We start from the raw sequence: 25934 nt of genomic DNA on the forward strand, positions 1-25934 counted from the left end.
CCGTTGCACACCACGGCCACTCAACACATTGCAGTTTTTATCTGCAGTCCTCAAAGGAGTCTCTGTGCCAAAATGCGCTTTCACGAGGGTGACGAGTTCTCAGACGTCGCGCAATAGGGGTGATTATTCTATGCCACCGCGAATATACGGGAGTGCTCTCGCCGCGTACCCCCCCCCCCCCCCCCCCCCTCTCTCTCTCTCTCTCTTAGGTCGCGTACTCAAAACACCGCCGCGCGCACCTTGTCAGAGATGTGCCGTAATTTGTCCGGAAGAATGCTCACGAGGCTGAAGAACCGCTCTCCGTATACGAGGACGCATCACGAGAAAGGGGCCCGCTCTCTTCGTGTAACAGGTCAACCCAGTGCGCCGTTTGATCGCGGCACTTCCGACATAACTTCGGGTGGCCCGCTTATGCGTGGAGGTAACAGTTGGGCATACGCGCGCGTGCGTCTCGGTGGACCCAAAGGCCTTCTTTGAAGCCGTGACCCTGGGGTGAACCGAGCACCATCATCCACCATGGTCGCCACCAATGCCATGGCGTTAGTGGCTTGCGCGCTAAAGCACCCAGCTTTCTGTGGAGAAGGGATATCACTCCTCGGCGTCTCTGCAACCTTTGAGAACGTCCGGCAAGCAAAACAAAAGTCAGCAAAAAATAAAGAGAAGCAGGTTAGGCTCTGCACGGCACGTGGGCGCGCGTGCCGAGACTGTAAATTCCCGTCGAGACGACGTCGGAAAGTGCGCATATACTCCGTGTCGCGAAATACCGCGCAGTGCCGTGGCAGCTATGGGCTGGCGTCAGCTGCTCAGCGGTCGGATGCACGCTGCTGATCGCACTCAAGGGCAGTTTATGACTGCGCTGCTCCTTCGCTTCTATTTCTCTCGTTGGCTGCCTTGATTGGCCAGCGCGTGGATAACAGTCAATCGCCAGTCGTTTTTGCATGCATGAATTGAGGAGCTCCTCTATAATTTCCGAAAGGCTGCATGCTTTTACTGGCAGACAGTCGTTCTATCTGCGCAGGAGGAGTTATTTACGCAGATACGGTTTTATCCAGCACATTGAATACATTTCACGGATGACTTCATGGCTCCTTTTCCGAGGGAGCCGCAAGGTGACGCCACAACTTTCAAGCAAGCCGAGATGGACGACGTTGGCTTTCCAGTCATTATGATGGCTTTCGAGCTGCTGCGCGCTCCTGTTCCCTCGAGGCACAGTAAATTCACGCTCAATAAAGAAAGTTATGATTAAGAAATTGAGGACAAGAATCGCTACTAAAACAATAGTGACAGACGTTATTACTTTCTTTAGGTTCGAAACATACAATGTAGGCACAAGGGAAAAAGGTCTGAACAGGTTCGGGACTCTTTTCTGTGTTGTGGTATTCGGTTGCAGATCTAATTCCGACCGTGGCGACCACATTTTGAAGGAGACTATATGCGGAAACACTTGTGTGCTGCGCGGTGACAACGCAGGTTAACCCTTTATTGTCCACATTATGAAAGAATAAAAATAATCAGTACCTTAACATTATGCCAGCTAATGTACCAACACTGATATCCCAATATCATTTGTTTTAGCGCCGCTAAAATATAAAAAATTGACACGTTACCAATTAGCAACAATTAGCATTTTCTCCACTTTGTGCAGCTTTTCCTAGTTGTTTGAAAGACCAAAACGAATATCTCTTACCGGCTGGAAGGTCCAGGGACACTAAACAATTTTTATCCAACAAATGTCATCCTATTCTCCCTGCAACATTTCTCATAAAATGAGATGACGGATTGTTGGACGCTGGCTGGAAGAAGCACATTCACACATGTTTTTTTTTTTTCTCGCATCCTGCTCAAAGTGGCGCGAAGCATTTTAACAGCAACGCGCGGATTATGAATTCAGTATTTATATGAGACCTCCATGTAGTGATTAGTACACGACATGCAAACGGTATGCCACGACTTCGCTACAGTGGGCTACAAAGAGCTAAATGCGCTGCATGTGGTCATATTTAATTCGGATCCCTCCACTGTGACGTCCCTCAAAGTCAAGGCGCAGTACTGAGACATTAAACCCCAACCATAGCTTACCATGAACAGGTTCGCACCAGCCATCTAATAGAGCACAGGACCAACTACAGCTGCTACAGGCAATCGCAGCCTTTCGAACACAGCTACACTGACAATTCGCCGGATTACCCGAGCTATTCAAGTGCATAATTTATGCGGCCATTTATTAGATGAGCTCACCAAACGAGCGTCTTCCTTTGTTTCACGCACATTACTCTCAGAAAACTAGCGCTACGAGCAGCAGAATGCTGGGAACGCGAAATTGCTAATGAGCGACAAGTGTGAATGCTTTCTTGCGTCGACGCCCGTCCTCCAGACATCCTGCGCGTCGCGACCTTCCAACGCTCGAAGCATGGGAACAAGAATCTATCGCATTTACAAGCTTGCACTGACTTGTGTGGCACCCTTAGGCAAGCTGTCAGCTTGTTACTATACTGTAACCATTAACAAACGATATTATTCTCCACGGTCGTATGGGATAGCTTGCGACGACGCAAAAGACGGTACTGGCATGCGTTTCCAGCTCCAAACGAACGCAAGCACCATGCTGAGAAGAGGCGATTGGGAAATCCTCTGCGCGCCTAATCTAATTCCGGTCTTACATCACGCGCCGTTAGCCGCTCGCCCTTACCACCAAGGTCGCGCAAGGCAAACCGGACATCGGCTTTGCAGTGAGCCGTCAGTGCCAATTTTTTCTTGCGGTATGTACGATTCTTCTGCGTTGTGCTTTGAATTATTGAATGAACAAACGCACGAAGCCAGGATTGCTTCGTCGTGGGACCAACGTTGATATCCACAAAATATTTTTTGCTGGCTTTTGTTTTTATGGCGAGTATGGCGGTTTTGGCAGAGCCCCCATTCTATTATTTGCTTCACCACGTGGCGCAAGAATATTTAAAACCCAAGATTTCAGCAAAAATATCGGCAATAAAGGCAAATGCATTCTAGAACACGAAGTTGTGAACGAACGTTTCAGCAGCAATCCGGGGCTGAAAGAACACTCCATTGCATTTCGACGAAGTTCAGCAAGACTAAAAATCTTCCTAGAACCTAGCAGATCCAAAAATTCCTTTCATACGTAGCATAGAGGAGGTTTAAAACACATTAGATCTAAGTCTTTGACTTTTCTTTGATAACTTAGTTCTCACTCTATTGAAATGACTTACAAAACGCCAATTTCCAAAACGTCCTAATTCTAAAAGTCTTCCTGACAGCGTCCCAGTGAGTTATTCAGGTGCCACCACGAGCAGGCAGTGTAGAGTAGAAATGAGTTAGTGCCAGACATTGCCAGGAATGTTTGTAAGCACGGAGCGAAAACTCTTGAAGAAAGACGCGAAGAGTAATAAAACGTTGCTTTGAAGTCAGATACGGGTGTCTCGAAAAAGAATCGGGCCTATTGTTGATTTGAAATCGTGACAAAAGACCGTTTTAAAAACGGTTCACGAGGAGGCAAGGATAAAAATGTCACTCATTACAGATAAAAAAAAAAAAAAACAGGTGCGTTGCAGTAATAAATTCGAGAAGGACATGTAGGAGGCTAAAAAAACGTGTATATTCACTGCTTGAACATTCTTACTTATTTAGAAGCAAGAAAATGATATTGTCTGCTGCCAAAGCGGATCCATTACCTAGCTGTCAGTATAAACGTGTTTTTTTTTTGTAATGTCAGTTTGCTTGTGTGCGCAGAGTTTTCGTGGTAGTTCTGGCAGCACCACATTAATTTTTTCAGTCGCTAGTCATGCCCCATGTTTCGATTTTTTTTTTATAGGGTCTCACATTTCTCCTCCTCTCTATTACGGTGTTTTCGTTGATATATGGATGTGACGTTCTGTAACTCGTACACGGCCGCATGTTCCCTGTTCTGTGACTCTGCAGCGAACACGTGTTTCGAACAGACCAACTTCTGTGGTGGCTGGGGCTGAAAAAAGAAAAGAAAAACTACGTATATTCCAATACGAAGGCCCTGCCCATCAAGCATCCTGAAACTGCTGGCCTATTAGTTTTAGCATTCGGATTTAAAAAGCAATATTGCGTATTGCGCTCGAGCACTGCATACCCTATGGTTACGCCTTATAGGACCGCCTACAAGAATTAGACGCACGCGTATAGGCACTTGCGCGCAAACGCAGATTTACACATAGTTTACTTTATGTTTTGCTGCTTCCTAATCAGACACGCCCTTTTCTCCTTTCTGAATTCCTTTTCGAAAAAAACAAAACAAAAAAAGCTCTAGGAACGATTTATTTATTTGGGAAAGAGACCTTTAAATGTGTCTTGATATTCGCTCCAGTGATTGAGCGAGAAGCGAATGAAACTAAACAAAGTCCTCCGAGGAAAAGTAGCCTGAAGCTGAAAGACCATCAGCAGTACTTGCAGATATATGTATACACTCATGGGTGCAACCTACGATTCGCACGAACTGAAGAAACAGGAACGGATTGGTGCGCGCAGTACATGTAAGTATAGGATTTCATTCAGACAGAATTTTCGCCCATCAGACACTGATATAGGAGTTAGACGACCGCACTATCTATTTCACAACACACACGCATAGACGCAATAAAAAGGCAGCACAGCGGCCATGTTTAACGCATTTCAGCTGAAATCACACTAGGTACGCTCAGATATACAGCGTCTACACAGCGCAAGCAACCACACATACGCAATCGCCGGGCGGCCGTATCTATAAGATGCGCAGACGTTGCCGGGTTCGACGAAGCGTACAAATACGCGGCGACTCCGTGTCACGGGCGACCGCAGGCGTGTGCTGCTATGTACTAGGCTCAGCCAAGCCGGCCAACCTTGAGAGTTGGTCGCGAAAGAGAGAAGGAACAAAAACGTAAGACTGTATACGACGCTCCCCGCGAGCTTGTCGTCGGCGGCGGCCCCCAACCTTGGCAGGGTTATTCTTTTCCTCGGCTTCGTAGGAGTCCACGTAAGCCAGCCAGCGGGGCAGCCAGCTGTCCCCAACGCACACATTTATATACCCGCACAATAACAAGCATTCCAACCGCCTCCGCTCAAGTTTGGTTTCGTTTGCGCCACGACGGCGATTGCGTGTCGCGATGGGCACCGAGTCATCGTGGATGCTGGTGGGAGGAATCCGCTTTGAGAGTGAGTGTCAGAAACAAACAAAAGAGAAATACGGGCGTAGGCCGCGAGCATCCGCCCGTCTAGACACCGCCCGTCAAAGCGGAGCAGTAGTGGCTGGCTATAAAGAGTGGGGCAGTAGAAGCAGAGGCGTCAGCAGCATGCATGCCCTGAGCTGGGCTGCCCAGGCGCTCTTATAGTTATGATTGATGAGGACCAATCGAACGCGCCTGGACCCCGCGATGCGAACACCTGCGCCCGCGAGCGGGAAGGGGCGGAAAATGAGTTGCGCAAGATGCGGGTGGTGGCGTAGGGAAAGCCCCGCAGTTTCACTCGATGCCGCAGATTCAGAGAGGGATCGAAGCGTTAAAGTTGCTAAGGCAGCGTCGTCGTAGATGTGCGTCGAGGCGCTCGAGAACAGGCGCGAAGGCGTCATGTGAGATTAGAATAAGCTGTGAGCTGTGAACGCGTACGCCTACTGCGCACGCACTTCGCTCCGCGTCTAAGTAGCTGACAGAAGGACGAGAGAAAGAATTCGGAGGGGTAATTACGGCCTGCCGGTGATAGTGATGGAAGAGTTCAGAGCTCGGACTCGAGAACGCAGAAGAAACGAATGGCGATCCATAGCTATCTTTTTTGATCAACCCGTTCACGCTGATGAGAAGAGGTCTTGTCGGATGTGGCCACAGGTGAGGCACGAAAGAGCTCCTAAGCCTTTCTCGCTGAAGTTGCGGAGTTCTCGGATTATACGACTGACAGATGCTTAGTTCACAAACTAGCTTGTGCACAGGTTTCGTAATATACACCTTTGGATTTACAGTTGGCCAACGCTAGTTATTTCCGGTTTGTGAATTCTGCCTTGAAGTCAGCCCTAGCACCCTCGAAGTCGGATGACATCAGCGTCATACACAGGTCGTTTGTTGCGCAAACCCTGTCGCCATCACATAATGTAAAAGGCGCCGCAAACAAAACTGGCGCGACCCTCTCTTCTCTATCGCGCATGCGTGCGAAAAATTTCCTGTCGTTCTCGTTTCCACGCCGCCTCTACTGTTGGATGACGCGCGTACGTGCGTGCATTTCTTCGTAAACAGGACGGAATGAAAAGCCGGAACTTCCTCCGCAAAAGATGCACAGAGCGTGTACGACAGTGACTTTGCGCTCAAGCCAAGCGTTAAAGCACGTGCGGCTACGTTTACACGCTTGGCTTGGGAGCGCCAGACGCTTAGCCTTGACGCATGGAGAAACGATGAGCAACTCTCGCTCTCGAAACGTCGCGCCGAGAACTGTGCCTTCTTTTTCTTCGCTAGAGGCGGCGTGAAAGCGACTCCATTCCCTGTCGTCTCGAATCTCTTACGACAAGAAAGCGCGCGAACGCGGGTCCCCCATTGCGGGACACGTAATTCGGACGCTGCATTTTTAGTGTTTCTCGAATTTCCTCCCCGGAACGTCGCTCGCTGCGCTGAGGGAAATGTAAATCGTGTGACGGTGGAAGCGGCGCCGGCTTAGTGTTCTCGGTGGTTTTAAAATTACTCAGGTTTCTGTGTCGGGAAAAACAACAACACATAAGCGGCTCACAGGGTAAGCTTTCGCCTCCGCTGCATTACGCGAGGATTCTTCCGCGTCAATTCGCGCTTCTTTTCGGGTGTTGCCTTCTTATTTTTTTCTCTCTCGCTCTCAAAGCGTTGCTTTACGCTTCCCTCGAAACGAGGTTAGCGTAGCGCTGTCGCACATGACGCCGCGCGGCCGCTTTGTTCGGACGCGCTTAGAAGTACATAATGCGCCCGCCATTGCTCTCCTGCAAGCCCACTCATGTTCCCTGGCGATCTGTTGTTTCTTCTCATCTATTTTGTTGTTGTTAATTTTCGGTATTACCCAGTGATTGTTGCTTAATGCGCGAGCAATATTGACTTCATAATAAGAATTTTTGCTAGGACTGATAATTTTATTTGTTTGAAACGGGCCAAGTTCAACCTAACTGACCTTATAACTGCTACTCGATCCCGTGCTGCGCACCGAAAAACTTGTACGCTCCTAGACTGCCCTACCCCGGACCCCTGATTCCACCCCGCGTTCTCTCTGCGAGCCCACTTTCCACTTCGCATGGGCCGCTTAACTCGGCTGGACCAAATAGTCGGTATTGGGCCACAAACTCCACTAGGTTCAAGTGCTCCACTTAGCTCACATGGTCCACTTAGGGAAAATGGCCGACATATTGTGCATGGTCCATGACCACTTCGATCACGTTATCACTTACAGCAAGTTCTCGGTACCCAACATTCTTAGCGCAACAGACCGCGGACCTGGATCATATTCATTTGTTAAGGTGGATTCACACGACAGATGAAATCACGGACTGATCAACTACGTCATGTGAAGTCATGGGACCGTCTGCGTGCTGAAAGCATTCGTTTGACGGATGAAAACAGCATATTCCAACGAGAAAAAGTACCCTCCTTTTTCTGTCCGCGTTGTCTGCGGACACGAGTTGGTCGGCCTGAATCCGTGGCGTCAAGCCAAGTGATGCGCGGTTCGTCCTCCAGGTCCGCGATTCTGTGCGTTGTGTGAATCCACCCTTAGGGGTGGGTAATGCGTAGTCCGGCTTCTGTGTGCCCCTTATGACGCTCATGAGACTATCACTGCGAAACAAGTTTTCATCTGTGTATGTTTCTGCGTTAATATGAGCACTGTGGGTTCTGAGGGACGGCATATAAACCCGTGCGTCATTGAATCTATAGACCACTCGGGCTATGTGAAGTGTACGAATGCCGCTGGAGGAGTAATTCAACGGGTATACTTGGCTTTCCCTTGCAAACCGCAAAATCGAACTTTTCCAAACAGAACTCTGGGGCTATATTCTGTACGTGCAAAATTCCCGCGAGGCCGCGTGCTCAGATTTCAGCGCTGATTAAAAAAAGTCCTAGATCTTTGAAATCAATCGCCACCCTCCTAGCGCATCACAGCCGGGTTTTAAGTACGGCACGTAAAGTTACATGATTCAAAGACTGTCTAAGTACACTTGGGAGCGTCTGCATTGCGCCCCGCCCAAGGGCATCTCGTGTCGGGGGGTCCAGAATCGAACCTGCAGCCTCTCTCTGGGCAGAAAAATTACGCGAGCAGAATCAAGCGAAAGCGTACGCAAGAAACGTGTTCCAGAGAACGAGCCTCCGTCGCGGGAGGCAGTACGCGAGATCGTATCACTTTGACGGGGCGTCTAAACAAACAGCTCGCGGTTGGTGGCAAATGTCGCCGGGGTTCAGAGGAGAGCGGCGCCTCTTGAAGCCTCTAAATCAACGGGATCGCGGAGGGACGACGAGCGACCTCCGTGACATTTTGACAAGACGGCACTACACGCAAAGCAGCCCCCCATGCCCTCACTGTCTTGGATAGACGAGACACCGACGATCGCTGCCACCACGGGCATGCAGGATCATGGTAGGAGAGAAGACGAAGTGCGGGTCTTCCTGTCGGAACAGGTTTGTGCAACACTTCGGAGCCGAAGACCTCCCCCAGTGATCTCGCGGCGTTTCTTGCGCCCCTGTCCATATAGCTTTCTCTTGCCTTTCTCTTTGAAGTTCGGATCGTGGCGTTGCGAAGCGGCGGAACCGGTGGAGACGATATGCGGACAGTGACGCATATTTGCGCGGCCCTTATTTTTAGTTTCGTTTTCCCCACTGATGGCATCCAAGGTCGCGAGCGTAAAGCCGATGCGGTGAGAAAAGCGAATGCCGAGTTGAGCGATGAGATGCGCAGAAGCGGCGGCAGGCCTTGGCTTCAGCGGCGAAGACTGCTCGCCAATGCGCGCGCAAAGATTATGCGCGGCTGCGAGAGACAAAGCGAGCAGTGGTTAGTTACGTATTGGTGTTTAATAGAGACATAAATATTCATAAAAAAAACCGAAAGCGTACTCGGCCGACTCTGCTGCTGGCAGGTGTCCTACTACTCTCTCTCTCTCTCCCCCCCCTCTCTCTCTCTCTCTCTCACTCTCTCTCTCTCTCTTTGTTTTGCATACGGGGTTTCTCTTCTTTTTTGCTTGCATCGCAAGTGACCGAATAGGCTCGCGGTGCATGTTTTGTGGACGCGCCTAATATGAAATGAGCGTCCAGCACTAAACTAAATCCAGCACTAGCTTCTTTTTCCCAGCCGGTGGAACTAGTGATAAAGAGGGGAAATTACATTTAGCTCTTTTAGCATCAGTATCTCAATAAAAGACCTGAGCGCCGTTAGCTGCCACAGGACCACCTTCTGGAATAAATATATTGGTTTGGCATTCAATTTAAAACCGGCGCGCCCTGTGTCCTGTTTGTCTCCTGTGTGTCCACCTGTGTCCTTTCTTCTTAGTCACTGCAAAGCGCTATCGAATCTAATAAGCATAATATGTCGACTGTTCTCGTTTACAGGCTTACTAAATGTAGCGGCTTCGACAGTGAGGGACGCCACAGCGCAAGGCTATCGTATACAAATCAATTTCGCCCGGCTGGGCCTCTTAAACGCGCACTGATTTTTCAGGATACGGAGGTTGCTACATTTTGCTTCCATCTAAGTACGACTGCTTCGAACGGGTATTTGATTGCCGTTCAGCTACTGTGACGCGTTGGGGCTTCCTTCTTTGCGATGTATGAAGTACCTCGTATAGCCAGCTACCAAGTTCGTTTTAGTAAGCGATACTAACGCGTCAGCGGATGCAGCAGCCAAGTACGGCACCTTATGTTTCCTATTGTCATTTCGTCGAGCGTAAAAACAAACACTGCCGAAAAAAATAGAAAGATCCCTGGAGAGGAGTTGACGCAAACTTTGGGCAAAATATCAATACGCTAACGTCAAGGACAAAAAAAAAAAATTCGAGGACGAAATAACGACGAAATAAACATTTAAAAGAAGACACAAACTGTTCTCTTTTTTTTGCTCAGCCTGTCTAAGGCATTCTTGACAAAAACAGAAGGCACACGTCATTCTGTCCCACAAGGGGCTCATTGTAATCTCTGGGAGAATTCATCACTGCCACGAAACAATTTTAGAGAAAAGAAAATTTTTTATTTTTATTTCTTTTTTGTTTTTGTTTTTTCAATTTACTGTAGTGTTGCTTGTCAGTGAGTGCGTGTAATGTTGCATCGACTGCAGTGAAGTGACTTGTGGCGCCTTATGGCCTGTTTGTTCTACATATGCTGCGCATGGCATGCAGCCCACCACAGCATGTAATGCGCAGAAGAGCGCTTCTTTTCCCCCGGAGAGCGCTCACTCCACTGGTTTCCTGCCTTATTTATTTATTTTTGCTGCATAAAAATTACTAGTGTCAAAATGCGAAAATGACGGCGTCTGTCTGCCTGGAGCCTATGCTACCCACCCTCCAGAAGCGCCGCCCACCTTTGACCACCCTCCACAATAGATCTCTCTTGTGTGTGAAGCCTCAGCTTAAAGTGAAAGCATTCGTTAGAGTCAAAATATCAAAATAACCATCGCGGGTATATGCAAATGCTGTCGCAGAATTGCCGCATCAGATGTCCGATCGTCCCGTAATTTTTTTTCTCCTCGTTCGTGCTCCCACTATTTTCCGAAGTGGAACCTATCAATCAACCCAGCAGTGTGTTTTGCCAATTCTTTCTCAAAACTCCGCCCCAATGAAAAGTAGCATGTCAATGCTGTTTCAACGTCGTCTAAATTATGTTTTTGAATGGAGAGCTCTTCTCTCTCTTCTCCTGTTGCAACTAAATTGCAGCGATGACGGAAAAGGATTCGTGTGCTTGGAAAGCTTCAGGGCACTTCATTATTGTGTATTGCCAAAGGAAAGCTGCTGCGAGGATTTTTGCGCGGAAAAAGAATTATTGCCCTCGTGCGGATAACGGAATATTCGTAGAAGCAGTCCAGGAAGCTCGATACGGAAGAAAGGACTAAAGACCTATACAGGCGCTGACTGCCCATTCATTTTATTTCAAGGCGCTTGAAGAATAGTACGAAATGTCATCAGGCCACTGAGACACAGCGGAAACGTGCTTGTCAACGTATGAAAGAGGTAAATCTGGTATAACACCACAGCAAGAAAGGAGGAGTAATGCAAAGCTGATTATTCATCGAGTCCAAACACAAATGTTGATAGGGTAAAATAAGCATTGTAGAGAAACTCAGCATAATGTTGACTGCGGGATGAGCTCACGCTAAACTGGCAGTGGGGAAGGCACGGTCACTAACGGGTATAGACCGACGGATGCCACGCAGGAAGCTCGATTCCCTCGCGGTAAAAGTATTCTTATTGCAGTGAAACGTAGACTGCGGAACAGCGCGCGATTTTTCCACACATTGTTCTTTCGCTTAGCAGAGCCGCAGCATGCACGTGAATGAGCAGACAAAATTATATACTCAAGCATTGCTCCAGATGACAGAACAAGGTTATGCACTACTGCGTGCGGCGCTGTAAGAAGTCCTCCTTCTGTCTGACAGTGAATTATAGTGGATAAGGTAAGAACAGAGACAGAGAAATAATGCGAAGAAGCTGAGCTATCCAAATCAACTTTATGCGCGAAACTTTCTTTTTTACTTTGAGTTCATCTTTTTCCCAGGGTATGCATTTTGTATACCTGAGCCTTGTAACCCCATTACATGTCTATAGCCGTACACAACACGAAGGTGGTTGTAAGCTATATTCCAGGCGAGCGTGCGTGTCGTAATAATTTGATTTCTCACGCTATAATAGAGATTGGGTTTGGTTTGGTTTTATGGGATAGAAGCCGTAGTGAGGACTCCGGATAATTTCGACCACTCGGGGTTCTTTAACGTGCACTGACATGGCTGAGTACACGGGATCGAACCCGCGTCTTTCGGGTCAGCAGCCTAACGCCATAACCACTGAGCCACCGCGGCGGCTTGCAATGATGGACAGTTAACTGGTTTGTATACCTCAAGAATCCGATAACTTAATACATTGGTACGTGTAAAGGTACGCCGACCTGGTCATTTAATTTTAGTTCTGTGCTTTATGAATACTATTCTGGGAACAAGCGCTGAGCTTCTGATGCGTCCTGACAACGGTCATGCTCGAGTGTGTGTGTAGTTTTACAGTGGCTAACAAAACACACCTTAAGCAACTTTTTCCTTCTGAACTGTTTGAATGTCTAATACACAGCTTCAGCCATGAATGTCGCAAGCAAAGTAACGTACTTTGTAAAGAGAAAAAAAAGCACCCATTTTTAGACTCAGGATCGTAACGTATAGCCGAGAAGGGATAGCCGAGAAGGGATAGCCAAGAAGGGATAGCCGAGAAGGGATAGTTACTTAACGGACGCCATCCCACATCAAATTCCAATTTGTCATCGTGAATCCCATGCAGAACTTTTTTGTTTTTTTCGTGGTGTTCGTCTTTAAAATACAAGTACCCAATTTGTACATTCCACATCGCGTATTATGTTACACATAAATGCAGCACGATTGAAAAGAAAAAAGCGAGCGACTCCATAAACTTAAGAAAAAAAAAAGTAACTCCTGTGATGTCCTCTTCGAGGTGTTTAACGCTTGTTTTCTCAGTTTTGCCTCAGCCCACAGGTCTATTTCGAGCTGCACTTATATATCAGCACATGATAAGCCAACTATAAGCCTGAAATGTCCGTAATTTTCCAGGCTTAGCCCGCTTCATTATACCCCATTTGAAACATACCTACAGGGCACAAGAGGATAAGGTTGAACACCTTTTTTGTAGACACATTTTGTGAAACATCTTGTTTGCACAACTGATATTTTTGCACGGAAGCAAATTTTCGAAGAGTCAGAAACTTCCTTTTCTGTGAAAACTATAGAAGCTGCAGCTTGAAAACCAATAATCACGATCACTGTCACCGAATCGATCTGATAGATAGATACTAGATACTACGGTATCTTCTTGAAATCCCAGTAGTGGCGCGTGCCACCTTGGCTAGTAAATTGAAGTAACTATTTTCTTGATTTCGTACTTTTTATTTTCGACAGATGCACCTGACTTATGGCTTCGACAGCCGATTTGTAGCATGCGGGTCTAACATCCGAAAGCTGCGCGGGCTGTGAGAGACGCGGCGGTCACAGACGCTGGATTTATTTAGATCCGCTGAAGTTCTTTAACGAGCGGGAGACTGTTCGCGTAAAGCCTGAAGACACCTGCTGAAAGTAATCCGAGCGCTCGAGGTGGACAACCGTTGTCACAAGTACGAGTCACTGCTTTCCTAGTCTGGTTGCGCCGGAAGTTGCGACATCCCTTTTCCTGCTGAGTTTAGCACGAAAACACCTTCTACAAGAAATGGTCATTCGCCAGCAAAGCGTTCTTCCTCTCCATTTTCATTCTTCTTTACTTTTTCTCCCAAAACCACAGTCGGCACTTTTCCAAAAAAAAAAAAAAGAGAAAAGAACGTCGTCACGCTTCCTTTCGCGTTGTAATAGCTGCAAATCTACAGAACGCGCGAGAGATTTAGACGGGTTTTTTTGCCGGCGCTTTTGCTCGCAAACTGGTTTAGGCCGTTCCTCTGTCTGTACAGGTGAAAACAAAGAGAAACACATGGCCATCGGACGGAAGGTGCGAAACTATTTAGAAGGGTTTAATTTATACATAGATGTAACTTGTACCCTATTTTAGTGTGAAGTGCGATGGGCTTGATTCAGGGCTAGAACGACCGGCATCCCTGTAAGCTCCCCCCCCCCCTCCCCCCGTGTGCGATAGTTCCCTTTATGCAGCGAACACAGGCTGAGAAAGGCAGGGTTTGCGTTTGCAAGAAAATAGCGAGCTTCTTTAAGTTATAGCCTTCGGCATCTGTGGCCGGTAAAAGACTGGGTGTGTGCTTGTCTCGAATGCATTTAAACGTGTGCGGCCGTTTCATTGAATGAATAGGCTAATATTTAGTACTGTTCAACAAAGGGAAAAGGGCCGAAGTCAGAAAGCTTAAAGATCATAACTAGAACTTGTTTGATAGCGCTTAAACGAGAAGGAAAGAGTCCTGCCGCTTTTAAGCTGGCACGAATGCAATAAACTCAGCGTTAAATATTAGCGCGTAATGCCATGACCGCCGCCTTTTGACATTAGAGGGAAGCGCCGCTTTTGGATCTTGTGAGTTCGGTACCAGTAAGTAATTTAATGTGTCGAAACTCCGCAATTTTATAAATGTACTGTCTTATGCAAAGTGGCAGTAGGGACACTCCAACCTGTTCTCTTTATTTTCAACAGGAATAGCCGAGCAGAAACTCATAGCAACGGCTTTAGGCAAGCAGAAACACAAGTTTCTGTCAAGGCTTGTCGATGTGATCCAAGTTTTACACTGAATTAAATGTTTCTGATAATTTTTGATTGATTATTTGTCCCAGAAAATTTAGGCGGAATCTGTACACCCTTTCGCCACTGCGGCTGGACTAGAAAGAAAGGTGGATGCTATGAGATGCAAGTAAACGAAATATGGGCTTCAACCACATTGGTAACGCTTACTTGCCATAATTTGCACCGATGGCCCTCAATAACTTTGAAAGAACAGGTGATCGTACTCCTACCAGTTTACAAAGGAGTCAATGTTATCTTCTTGAATTATGGTATTCTCAAAATCTGGTGGTTTCTTCGAATTTCACGTATTTAGCTCACCTCTCTCGTCTAAAGACAGTCTGTTTTTGTCCAATGTCCACCTGTGTTCAGTCACGTGCACGATATTTCGGCAGTCAAGGAATACTCACCCTTGGCGGCAATGCTAGACTGGGTGTCGAGGACATGGCGAGCCACCTGGTATCCGTGAAGCTTCTTTCTTGATACCACAGATTTCCTTCGATGCAGAACGGTAGTCAACTAACGCCGAACCTCGGTCCGAACCATAGAGCAGGAGCGCCTTGTGCTTGCCGTAGCCTTCGGTGCCGAAATGCCCGCTCGTCCGAGTGGCGAAGTCAATAAACAACGAGCTCCGAGAGCGCGCACGCGCGCGCGCGTGCCTGATGTCCGGGAGCAAGGGAGCAACGAAGAAGCGACCGCGTGCGTCGACTCACACACGCGATGAACGCGCGCGACTGCCCGCACCACCACCAACCACTCTCACTACTACCGGCGACGGCAACACGCTCCGCGGCGGCTGCTCCCGGATGACCAAAGGCAGCGGCAACGCCGAGGAAGTTCCTCCCCGCACTGCCCTTTATACACGTACCGCAGACGACTCTCGTCTTCGCTTGCCGACGAGCGGGGAGTGGGGGAGAGGGACGTGCGCTTCTGTGCCGCCCTCTCTCTTCTCTCCTGCGTCACACGCGCGCACACCTCGCCTAGCGGCGTCTTCTTCTGTTCAGCAGGCGAGGCTCACCTCAAACCCCAAGTGCGTGTCTTCTAGGGCGAGGGCCGCGAAGTCGAGTCGAAGAGAAAGCCTTGGGCGCCTCTCCCTCACGCCATGTCCTTCCTCCTCTTCCTCTACAGGTTCGATCAGGCACAATCTAGTCCTTCTTGCAAAGAAGCCATCCGCGCGCCGCTCCCGCTGCCACTACCGACCATCAATCTAAAGCGACAAATAGACCCGCCAGACCGGTGCATCCAATACCGTATCGGGACACACGGCGTGGTAAACAAAGACGACGCGTCTCACTCTCGCTGTACAGTCTATACGATCGGCTTCGCCGAATCACCACGTGCCCCGCCGTGCCCTGAACTCGGCCTGAGGCGGCGGCGGCGCCGGCAACGTTGGCTGCTACGTGGTAGCTGGCGGACATCCTTTAAAAGCATCCGCTGGAAACGCCGCTCGCCCGCTTCGCTTGATGAGAGCAGTGGCGCAAACGCAAAGAGGGAGGCAGCGTTGCCGTTCGTGCGTCTGGGACGCGGACGGCATACGCGGGTCAAAGGGCGACTGACTGGAGTATAGAAGGGTTCGCACTTCGTGGTGCGTTCAGCAACGTCGGATCATCATCCGAGCGGTATGTGCTAAGACAGGCACGTCGGCAGTCGGAGCTGAATCTTCAATCATGTCGGTGGCGGCGGAGGATTTTGCTGCAGGAAGCGTTAATGCAAACTACTGCAGGAACACACTGCGCGAGACCGTGGTGGTGACATTGAGCTGTTGAGGTGTCTGTCACAAGCGCGTGTGCGGCGCTGGTCATCCTTGATGAGGTGGGAAGCTGAGAAGCTCTCTCAGGTGTCCGGTGAAACGAGGAGACGTCAGCTGGCCGGCCGTCTCCGGAAGGCCGCCAGCTTTTATACGCCGACCAGTCGCAACGAATAAATCGAAGGAAAAAACAGTGGCTGTCGCTAAAGCACCGACTAAAACGCAGAGAGCTAAAGATAGTAACTTAAGATATCAGTAAACTATAAAGTTTTCTTGTATTTATCGGCCACCAAAAACCGTGTGAGCACAAGCAATAAATGACCTTACAGACAAGATCATGCCACAGAAATGCGACGCTCAGGAGGCACATTCGACCTGACTGATTTAAAATACCTTAAAAGCAGCTCCGCCGTTTGGCGTCATTCATGCTGATGGCTCAACGGCAATGTTGAGAATTAAGATATCTTCACTATGTTGCTTTATTTCTCGAGGTTTTTGTAAGAGTAAAATAATAATAATCCTGAAAGCACTTCGCCTGTAGGATCTCCAAACGGAATGCAACCCATAAGCAACAGACGCGTCATAAGTGAATGACGAACCTCTGTAAAAGGCTCGCGCAGACGCTCTTTGACGACATTGTATCGTCATTCGCGGCACACCTCCAACAACGGAACCGAGCAGGATCAAGAAACCGTGACGCGGGACAACTTCCTTCAGCCAGAAATGTTCGCCTTATTCACCATTTATCTTACGTCAGCTGTCATTCTTTGACGGTATCCTCTTCGGAGAAAATTCTGTGCTCAGAGAACAGGTGTATTCACAGTTCGGCTATGTGTTGCAGCTGTAGAGGATCCTGAAGACGGCACAAAGACAACAGGGACAAAAAACGCACATGGTAGCGAGGAAACCGGCGTCCCAGTCCTCTTTTGGGCCGTTTTCTGCATCCTTTATAATTATGAGCCAACTAGCCTAAACCGAAGTATTAGCTGCCTTTCAGGGTGACAGCCGAGGGCGGTACTCAAAGACCAGAGCGATCCCCGAATGTTTAATTCCTGCTATTTTTTTTTAATCTGCTCCACCTATACAAGAAAATCCCACGGTCAATAAACGTAACAGGTTTGAACTTAAGTTTCCTGCGTCACATTTCGACCTCGTCCTTTGCATCCTGTAGTCAGATTTAATGCATTATATACATTACGCAGTTACATATCTACTCTCCCATTTTTGCCCACTCGTGTCGCTCATTTTTTTCAGTCTATCTGAGCTGGATAACAGATGAAGTGTATAACAAACTCAGACCGGGACAGCATCAACGAAAGCAGCATTCACGTTTTTAAAGCACACCCCGTGTACGCGGCCCCATAGGGACGAGGCAAGATTATTCATGCTACCTAAGTGAGCTCGGAAGAAAAAGACAGTAGACTTAGCTGTTAGAATACATAGACCTGAATAAACTTCAGTGAGAGAAACGCACCGAAGAGGAGCCCCATTACCCAATCTCCGGCATAATCCGGCACAATTTTTCACGATTATCGCATGGAAAAGTAATGTACTAGAAGTTACTAAGCACCTTAGCTGTAAGCGAACGCGTTACACTTAGTACAGGTACTGGTGGCCTTGATAACTGGTTGCTGTCAAGTAATTATTGGTGGTGCGAGGAACTAGAACGTTAGAGTTGTTTTGATTCTCTCACACCTTGGGTAGGTCATGATGTTTACCACAGTGCTCTGTTACATACGGTTTGTGAGCCAAAACCACTTGAAAATACGGTGTATTCTGCAACCTCAAAATAAAGCTTAATCATACATTCAGGATTTTCATTTCCCGTGATATGTTCAACACTTCGTTTGACAGAATAGTCGTCTGCTTTCCTATAGTCTTGATTAATATGACTTAAATAAACGGAATATATGTTGCCTCCACTAAAGTTTCCTTGATGAGGACCGTGGCGAAAAGAAGCTGTGGGGCTTTGAGATCATAAATACACGCAACAAAAGCCAAGGTTATCTTCGTACTCCCCGCCATTCTTCATTATCCCCCAACCACACCAGCAAGGCCAAACAGTACCCTGAACGAAATTCCTGGCAACCCCACCACACCGTTACAACTGGTTTAGGTTACAACGGCTCAAAGGCCAGCCAACGTAAGGGAAGCGAAGAACGCTACGGCGGCATCTTTCCTGGCTCCTTATCGAAAGCGAGAGTTGTAATTCGCAGCCACGATACCGGCGTGCGCAGTGAAGCGGCGGCCGGCCGTGTTAGGGCGCGGAAGCGATTCCTATTAGTGGATCCTACCACCGGTGGCCGTTTTTCCTCCCAAATTGTTGCGGCCCTGCTCACGACATTGACCCCTAGTCAGGGCTGCTATTCTGAGAGGCCAGCCCCGAAGGGTTCCTCGCCTTCTACCCCCCCCCCCCTCTTTCCCTCTTCTTTCTCTCTATCCCTAGTTTTGCGCCAGCGTAGTTCAAGCGCACGCGAGCTCTCCCATTGCTTTTCTAGCAATCCCAGAAGCGCAATGAGGAGATGGCTGCGGCAGCAGCGTTCCACGAAGACGGTTGCACATTCGACTGTGTCCCACGAAAGCCGTGTCAGCCCGTTCTACGGCGAAAAGCGGGGTATCCCGGCAAATCTACATGCGCCTACGCCTCTTCACCCTCGGGATGAAGCAAACAAAGTGTATGCACAATGCGCGTATGGCTATCTCCCTGTCACACCCTGAACTCCATTAAAACTGGATTTTTTTCATTTCCAGGAAAATCAAGAGACTCGGAGCGTGGGAAGCCTTTACTGTCGTGGCGACTTCGTAATGTGGTTGATGAGCAATGCTGTGTTTCATTCTTTCGTACCAAGAGTACGAAAGAATATGTTTTGTCATTCTGAGACAAAACGACGTGATAGTAACGCATCTAGAACCTTTTTTTTTATTTTTCTTTCCAGAATGTAGTAACTCACGCCGTTTTTCAATCAAGCCAGCTCTGGTCCAGGGCTGAGAAGCAGATATGTATCTTATCACGCAGAACTGAGCTTCAGTGGTGATTGCGATGCACCCTAGAGAATTCCAGGTGTTATATGAGCTTCTGAGTTTAGCTAGTTACAATAAAATCATCAGACAAGAAGACGCATAACCGCACCATCACCATGGAAAACTGCGTTGGAATGACATTTGAACCCTTTGCGAACTACGCGGCACGCCACAACGTCCCTGACTGCAGCGAAGCGCAGGTGCAGTGAATACGAAAACAACAAACGTTAAAAATGCGGAGATGAATTTGAGCAAAGGAACAAAATGAAGCGAATCACATTATCAGACTTGCCTGCCGAAGATTTTACACACTTTTTTTTTTGTTGTTGTACAGGGCTCGCAGTATTACATTAAACTTCCAGTACCAAGCTGTCTCCCCTCACGTCGGAAATAGAGTGTCTCAGCCATTGGAGGTTTTGCAAGGGCGGCAAAAGTGGCGCTGACAACGCTGCGCATCAAGTCAGATTTAGTCATGAGAGCCACGTTTATAAACAAGGCAGGAATGAAGGAAACGCGTATAGGCCCAACATACACAAACAAGCTAAACAGGCCACAATCTAACCAAGGCAGGTAGCTGCTGGTTAACCGCTCATCTGGCGCCGCGTTCCAAGTCATGCGTGTTCGCTTTGCCTTCCCGCTATCTTCAGCTCTTTTTCTGCAGCATTTAAATACGCAGAGCGTAAATACGCTATCTCGCTGTAAAAACCTAATGCAAAGGACGACTTCTACGGCGAGAGAGAAGCCCCGCTGAGCCCCGTGGCGTTTCTATATATACGTTCGGTCAGCCTCGGAGACACTTTAACATGCGACAGTGGGCGAGGCATGAAGGGAATCCCTTTCACGTCGCCAGCGACACCCTCGCACGGCCCTCTCGACCGCACCGTTTCATCACGCGCATCTCGTATTCCGGTCACAGGCATGTCAACAAGGAGCGGTCGGACCGCCGGTCGGTCGGTCGGTCGCGTTTCGTCATCTATACTCCCGCTGTATTTGTTTTCGACCGGTGAAGTCACGTTTGAGGGCGCGCCGCTTTGGCGCTGATAGCGCTTGCGCGTAACAAAAAAAAAAAAAAAAGAGAAAAGTTTATCTCGAGCCGCCACTTCTAGAGAGTTCTCTCGAAAAGATCGCGATTTGTGCGGGGCGAGATTTGAAGCATGAGCCCGTCTCCATAAACTCCCATCGCTCAGGATTTCGCAGAAACTACTTGTTAGACGGTGCGGTACACTTAATATAGACTCTTGGCACGGCACTTTTCGTGGGATTATTTGTGCTCAACAATATATTCTTGCGTTTGCTCAAAGCAAGACTTCAGGCCTTTCAGGACGTTATTTATGGCTGGTGAAAGTACTACTTGGAAGGATATCTTAATCAAATGGTCGTTCTGCTATGAATGGGTGTGGCAATCTTCTTATTTTCGCTTGTTTGAAAGAAAAACAAAAAAAAACAAGTGTTGACCACTCGGCGTCTAGTAATCGGCCACACCCTGCAGCCTATGAGCAGACGAAAAAGGCGCTGCTCATAAAAACTCCTAGAGCAGACGAAGGACAGTGCGATTTCTCCAACGATACATCGGTCAGGTTTGCGCCGTCTTCCAATAAAATAAATTAAACTGTGTATACAAAATTGACCTGCTCGCAATTTTGAATATTATGATATGGTTTGTGCCACTTTTGCGCAAGAATATGCAAGCATCTCACTGCTTGTTAACGTCAAGCTGGCACCGTGTGGCATTCGAATATGTCGATTGAAAAGACTCCATCTTTTCTCGAAGTGTTTAGTTAGCTAAAAAAAATTATTAAAATCACGCTTCCCACCTCTTGGGCGTACCTACGAGCCTGCGCTCGTAGCATGATTACGTAAGCGCTAACAGATTTTACTCTGGCTTTCTGTCAACGACACATTCATTGAAAAAGAAGTCTGGCACTGAGCCCATTTCATTGGACGCGGATGGGGGAAAAAAAAAAAAAACCCTTTCCGCTGCATCCACAACTCGAAAGCCAAACCAGTTTGCACTTTCCTTGTTCATTTCACCAAACTGCTGCAGCACAAACCACTGCTTACGCGTAAAATAGGCAGCGTAAACCTGCTAAATTTATTCTCAGCTCTCCCGTGGGCGCTGGCTTCGTGGGTCATGCCCGATGAGGCAAACCAATGTCTAGATCGATTGCGCTGTCTGTGTTACTGGTTTGGCAACTAACGAATGGCCAGCAGTGCCGGATCGCAGTCTACGTTCAGCCCTTTGCGAACGTTGTAGACTCAAGATAATGCAAGCGAGAAGGAGCTGGTGTCGCCTGGCAGCTGTAGCGTATTAAGCGAGTAAATGTCCCCAATACGCGTAATGTACGTTCATTAACGAAGGTGATAGTTATAGACTGCAAGACGTTCTTTTAAATTCAGCGATGACGGTCGTACACAGTCTTCGGGTACGAACAATATAAAAGAAAACACTAACTTCTCGTTTGGAGCTATATTTAGCTCAGCTTCTCATTGAACTCGAAAACATATTAACGGAGTCATGCGTTAGAGAAGAAATACTATTCGTCTCATCTATGCTTGAGAACGAATTGCTGATTACACGCTAGTACACTTTCCCACATTGGAGGCTTTTAGCACAGTGGAGGCGTACAAGCGTAGATGCATACCAGTTTGCAGGACGCCGGCTGCGTACACACAGTGAATATTGCCTCGACCTGTACGCAGTACACGTATATGTAAGGTTAGATTTATATTTACGGTATTCGTGGAATATGAGACAGTCGTGTAGGTGGCATCTCGGCTTGCGATTAATATTTCTTGTGACAGCAAATGCAAAAACTCAAGAAATCACCGCCACAGTAAGGAACCACTAATTAGCTAAAGAAAGCCAGGATTCAGGAAGATCATAAAAAAGAAAGCATTTGACTAAGAATCTCCCCGAGGCAAAGATACATGTTTTGCGTGACTAGTTTAGTTCCCGTGTTTTCACGAGCCTTTTCCAGCAATATTCGCACTAGAAACATTAATGGTATCCTCTCAGCATAGGAGGCATTGGGCGAGGAAGGAAACCACGATCGGCGTGGACGAGATGAACAGCCACTGTGCGGACGGACAGAGACATTCCTTCCTTCTACGGCGTTATGATAGCTTTCCTCCCCGGACGCTCTTCACGAGCGCCCGTGCCTACTCAATGTGTCCAGTCCCGGCTCGAACAGAAAGCGCCACTAGCGCCACCTGGTGCACCTATACGTGGCGATGATGAAAATCGTACGCGTTACGCGCGTTAGCGTAGTCTTTTCAAACGTCGGTTACGGTGGCTCCAAGACATTGCGTATGCCATGAACGACAGGCGGAAGCGGTGAACAGGAAAAGTGGTGCTCAGTATTCGCGACTCCCCTCACCTCTCTGTATCGCTGCCCAAATTTTAGTTTCTTTTTTCTTTTCCTTTCCAAATATAACGCGTGCGTCGTCGAAAGGAGAGCTGCACCGTTATGCGGATGACTCGTAGTGCTCTTCCACCATCTCATAAAGCAAAACAAAATGTGAGAGCACGTCTATTTCAGAACCTCAGGGCCGAACGCTGTGGCCACGAGGAGCCGGCGTGAGACGAGTAGACAAAGGTAACGCACTTAAACCGCGCACTCTAAACGTTAACGAGGCAGTAAAACGTGTGTCCTAACGCCGCTCGGAACCACCTCCACCGAAGGTTCTTAAACCCATCGGAGTTCACTTCAATGACGTCTCCTTGCTCCAAGCCGTCAGAAAGTGCAGACGTGTTCCGTCCGATGTGAGGACTTGTATTCACCACACCTCTGTACGAGGCTCGTCGCAGACTGCCGCATAAAACAGCCTGCCAACCCGTTCGGAATGAAACGGCAGACAAAAGCCAGCAAGGATGCAGGATCAATAACCCACTGTCGTCCTTCGCTGTTCACCTTAGAAAGCGAAAGGACGGGTTATTGCAACGAGATGCAGCAGGCCGGATTGCGGAACGACCGCGAATTAGCGGTTGGTATTGAATGCAACGTAGGTCAGGGGGCAGCAATTAACGGAGGACGCCGCATGAAAAGCACTTCCGCGTATAGTGTTACGACTTTCCCACAGTGCGCACGTAACGGTAATTCGCGTGCAAATACGAGAATACAAGGCCCACCAGACAATCGGCGAGGTCCCGAGCGAGCTTTGTTGTGATCAGCTCGAGTTAGAGCAGAACATGTCTGTCGAAACGTGTAACCTGTAGTTTACAGCGGCTAGTATGAGGCGCAGTCAGTTTCAAGAGGCCTCTCCAAACGAGTCTGGCATGTTCATATCTACGCTTTTATCTCACTGACGCTATGGGGCGGCCCGGCAAGCAGGATGAGCTGCGGTTGCCAAAGGGAAATCAAAGAAAGAAGTGCAATCTTCTGCATGTCGGCACAGAAAGCCTCTCCGGGCACTTTCAAGTGACTATTACAAAAGCTAGTCACTCCGACGGCAACACAAAGAGAAGTGAAGTCTAAAGCACGTGGCTCAAAGTTCAAGGTAAAGCTGTAGCGTTGCTGTTTTAGTTGTGTGCCAATCACACGATCTCTAAAAAGTACCTTAATGCACATCACGTTCTCGGGAGCTGCTTTTTATTTTTATTTTTCAGGAAAAAAGCGGAGGGGAGCGAAGAACGAAGGGGGGAAGATTGCGTAACTGAGCCCTCGACGGTATGTTTTATTAAAAGACGTGACAAAAACAAAAAGAAAGAAGCCGATACGCTATAGGCTAATCAAGTTCGACTTCGGCCGTGTTAATGGAAACCCTACGTCTTCAGCTAGACTAAATAACACTATAGTCTGTCTTCTATATAGCTTCGTGCTTTTAATATTCCCCTGGACGGAGGTAGCAGCCGTCTTAGGTTGCCTGCGTTCTCGAAAGAACATTTGTTAAAAAAAAAAGTACGTAGAGGACTGAGATGTGGTTACCGTCTACCAGCTGACAGGCTAACAATGTAAAATCAGGCAAGATTGCCTCTCCATAGGACCATGCACGCCAAAAGTGCATCCGTCTGCCGAACTATAACCAGCGTACACGCAACTTGGCACCGGCTGCACCTTCGGATGGTTTCGTAACCCTTCGAATTCCTCTCGCACCTTGAAAAGACGAATCACGTTAGAAACTGCCGCCACTTTCAGCGCCGACCTTCCTTGACTGGCGGCATTCTCCGTGCCGTCGTTAGGGCGTCAGGCGTCAGCCACCGCGCAAGGTAACAAGCCTCATCTTCGGAGAGAAACACACGCCAGTCTCGCGCTGTCGGATGAAAAGGGGAGAAAGCACGTGGTTTCCGAGCTTCCGCGACTCTCGTGTCCGCAGCCAGAAGCCGCTGACAATGGCCTGTCCGTGCTAATCGGCACCAGCGAAGTGGCGCTTCTTACGGTGAATAAGGAACGCGGGTGCCTTTGTATGGCTTGCGTCAGCAAAAAGTAATGAAGTACAGTGGCAGCAGCCCCAACATTAAGCGTAACGTGAGGCCATGCTTACCTGAGCGGCTCTTGAGCAGCCCATCGCTTGTTTCTCTGCAGCGGAAGCAGCCACAGCCGGCACCAGATGCGGCGCCCTCAGAGAGTCTCGATCTAAGCGACGTCGGCGAATCGACTAACGTCCGTAGGCCTCCGGTCACACCACACAGCCGCGGTCATCCGCAGTCGACACTCCCCCTTCGGAACTCCTATCGCGCAGACTCGCTACTCGCATCAAGCAGTAGGCTTGCGGGCAGCAACGAAGACGACGGCGCCGTCTGAGCGCGCGTGCAGCCGCCGCTCGTTGAGCATCGGGAATTCCCAAACCTGCTTTCTCTCGCTGCCGGCTGCTGCTGGTGCTTCGTGATGCTTGCCGGAATACATCAAAAGGCAAAGGGCTGCTGCTGCTGCTCGCTCCCGGCGGTCGGTGGCTCCCCCCTCGAGTGTCGTTTTCTTTTTGATCTTTATTTGTGTTTCATCCGGCGGGATGAGGAGTGGGGGGGGGGGGGGGGAGGATGTTTTGTTTATGCTCTGCTTCCCCCAGTTCCCGACTGTTCACCCTTCTGGGAAGAGCAACGGCGACTCACGGTGTGCGGCCGCTGTTCAGTCTACCGCGTCGTCACCCCTCTCTTTTCTCCTGCTGGCTGTGTAGTGTCTTGGGGAGGGACGTAGCGGGGGATGCGACGGAGTCATTCGCCCAATTGATCCAACATGCTCATTAGACGTGCTTACGTGAGCGCGCGCCTCGTACGCACCTCCTTCCAAGCGGAACGAAGACAAAGGGGGGGACCACATTCATGGGTGTGGTGGTGGAAGCGCCTTGCAGCCGTCTCGCGCAAGTGCTGACTTTTGCACTCTCCAGTCCCGTCGGCCTGCGCTTGTCCTCTCCTCTTCCTTCGTCCGCATGCTCGTAGTCTCCGTCGTTGGGGTTGTTTACATCCACCCGGCTATTATGGATGGAGGGCGCATTCTTCGACGCTGATTTGTCTGACGTCGCCTAACCCGCTATTACAGTTTTAAGGGTCAAAGGGTTTTCCTTCCTCTGCCTTCGAGGGAAACTTGTTGCGAAGGTGTGAAGCATCTATTGGAGGCAACTTTCCGCTATTACTCTTTCGCGGCGCGTTACGAAAGGGTTGTTCCGTTCCAACGCGCTACAGCATCCCCCTCTACTCAATGCAACCGCTAAAAATCTGCGAGCAGTGTTGGAAAGTACGCGAAGGAATGCCAGGGAATCGGAGAGGCTAACATGGGGCGTCATTGTAGAACTATGCATCTGACCCTTAGCCTCGGCATTTGCTGCGCT

At 48.7% G+C, this 25934-nt stretch overlaps 2 protein-coding genes across 4 annotated transcripts in view; one reads left to right on the plus strand and one right to left on the minus strand.

Annotated features, from left to right (window-relative positions):
• Window positions 1–24957, minus strand: part of LOC149359135 (uncharacterized) — a 57906-nt gene extending 32949 nt beyond the window's left edge. The window contains exon 1 of one of the 3 annotated variants that reach the window (XM_089571377.1): window positions 24654–24957. In XM_089571377.1, coding sequence (XP_089427503.1) covers window positions 24654–24677 — 24 coding nt within the window. In that variant the 5' untranslated portion in view covers window positions 24678–24957. Of the gene's footprint in view, window positions 1–14814; window positions 15718–24653 lie in introns of those variants that run through there. The other 2 variants (XM_089571375.1, XM_089571378.1) reach the window with 2 other exon arrangements.
• LOC149359136 (uncharacterized) overlaps window positions 5776–25934 on the plus strand; it is a 114469-nt gene continuing 94310 nt past the window's right edge. Inside the window, exon 1 of the mRNA XM_089571379.1 lies at window positions 5776–5837. Within this exon, the coding sequence (XP_089427505.1) occupies window positions 5826–5837 (12 nt within the window). The 5' untranslated portion in view covers window positions 5776–5825. The remainder of the gene's footprint in view (window positions 5838–25934) is intronic.

This window comes from Amblyomma mixtum, chromosome 2 (assembly GCF_055824585.1).
Source record: "Amblyomma mixtum isolate Tamu chromosome 2, ASM5582458v1, whole genome shotgun sequence".
Lineage (NCBI taxonomy): Eukaryota > Metazoa > Arthropoda > Arachnida > Ixodida > Ixodidae > Amblyomma > Amblyomma mixtum.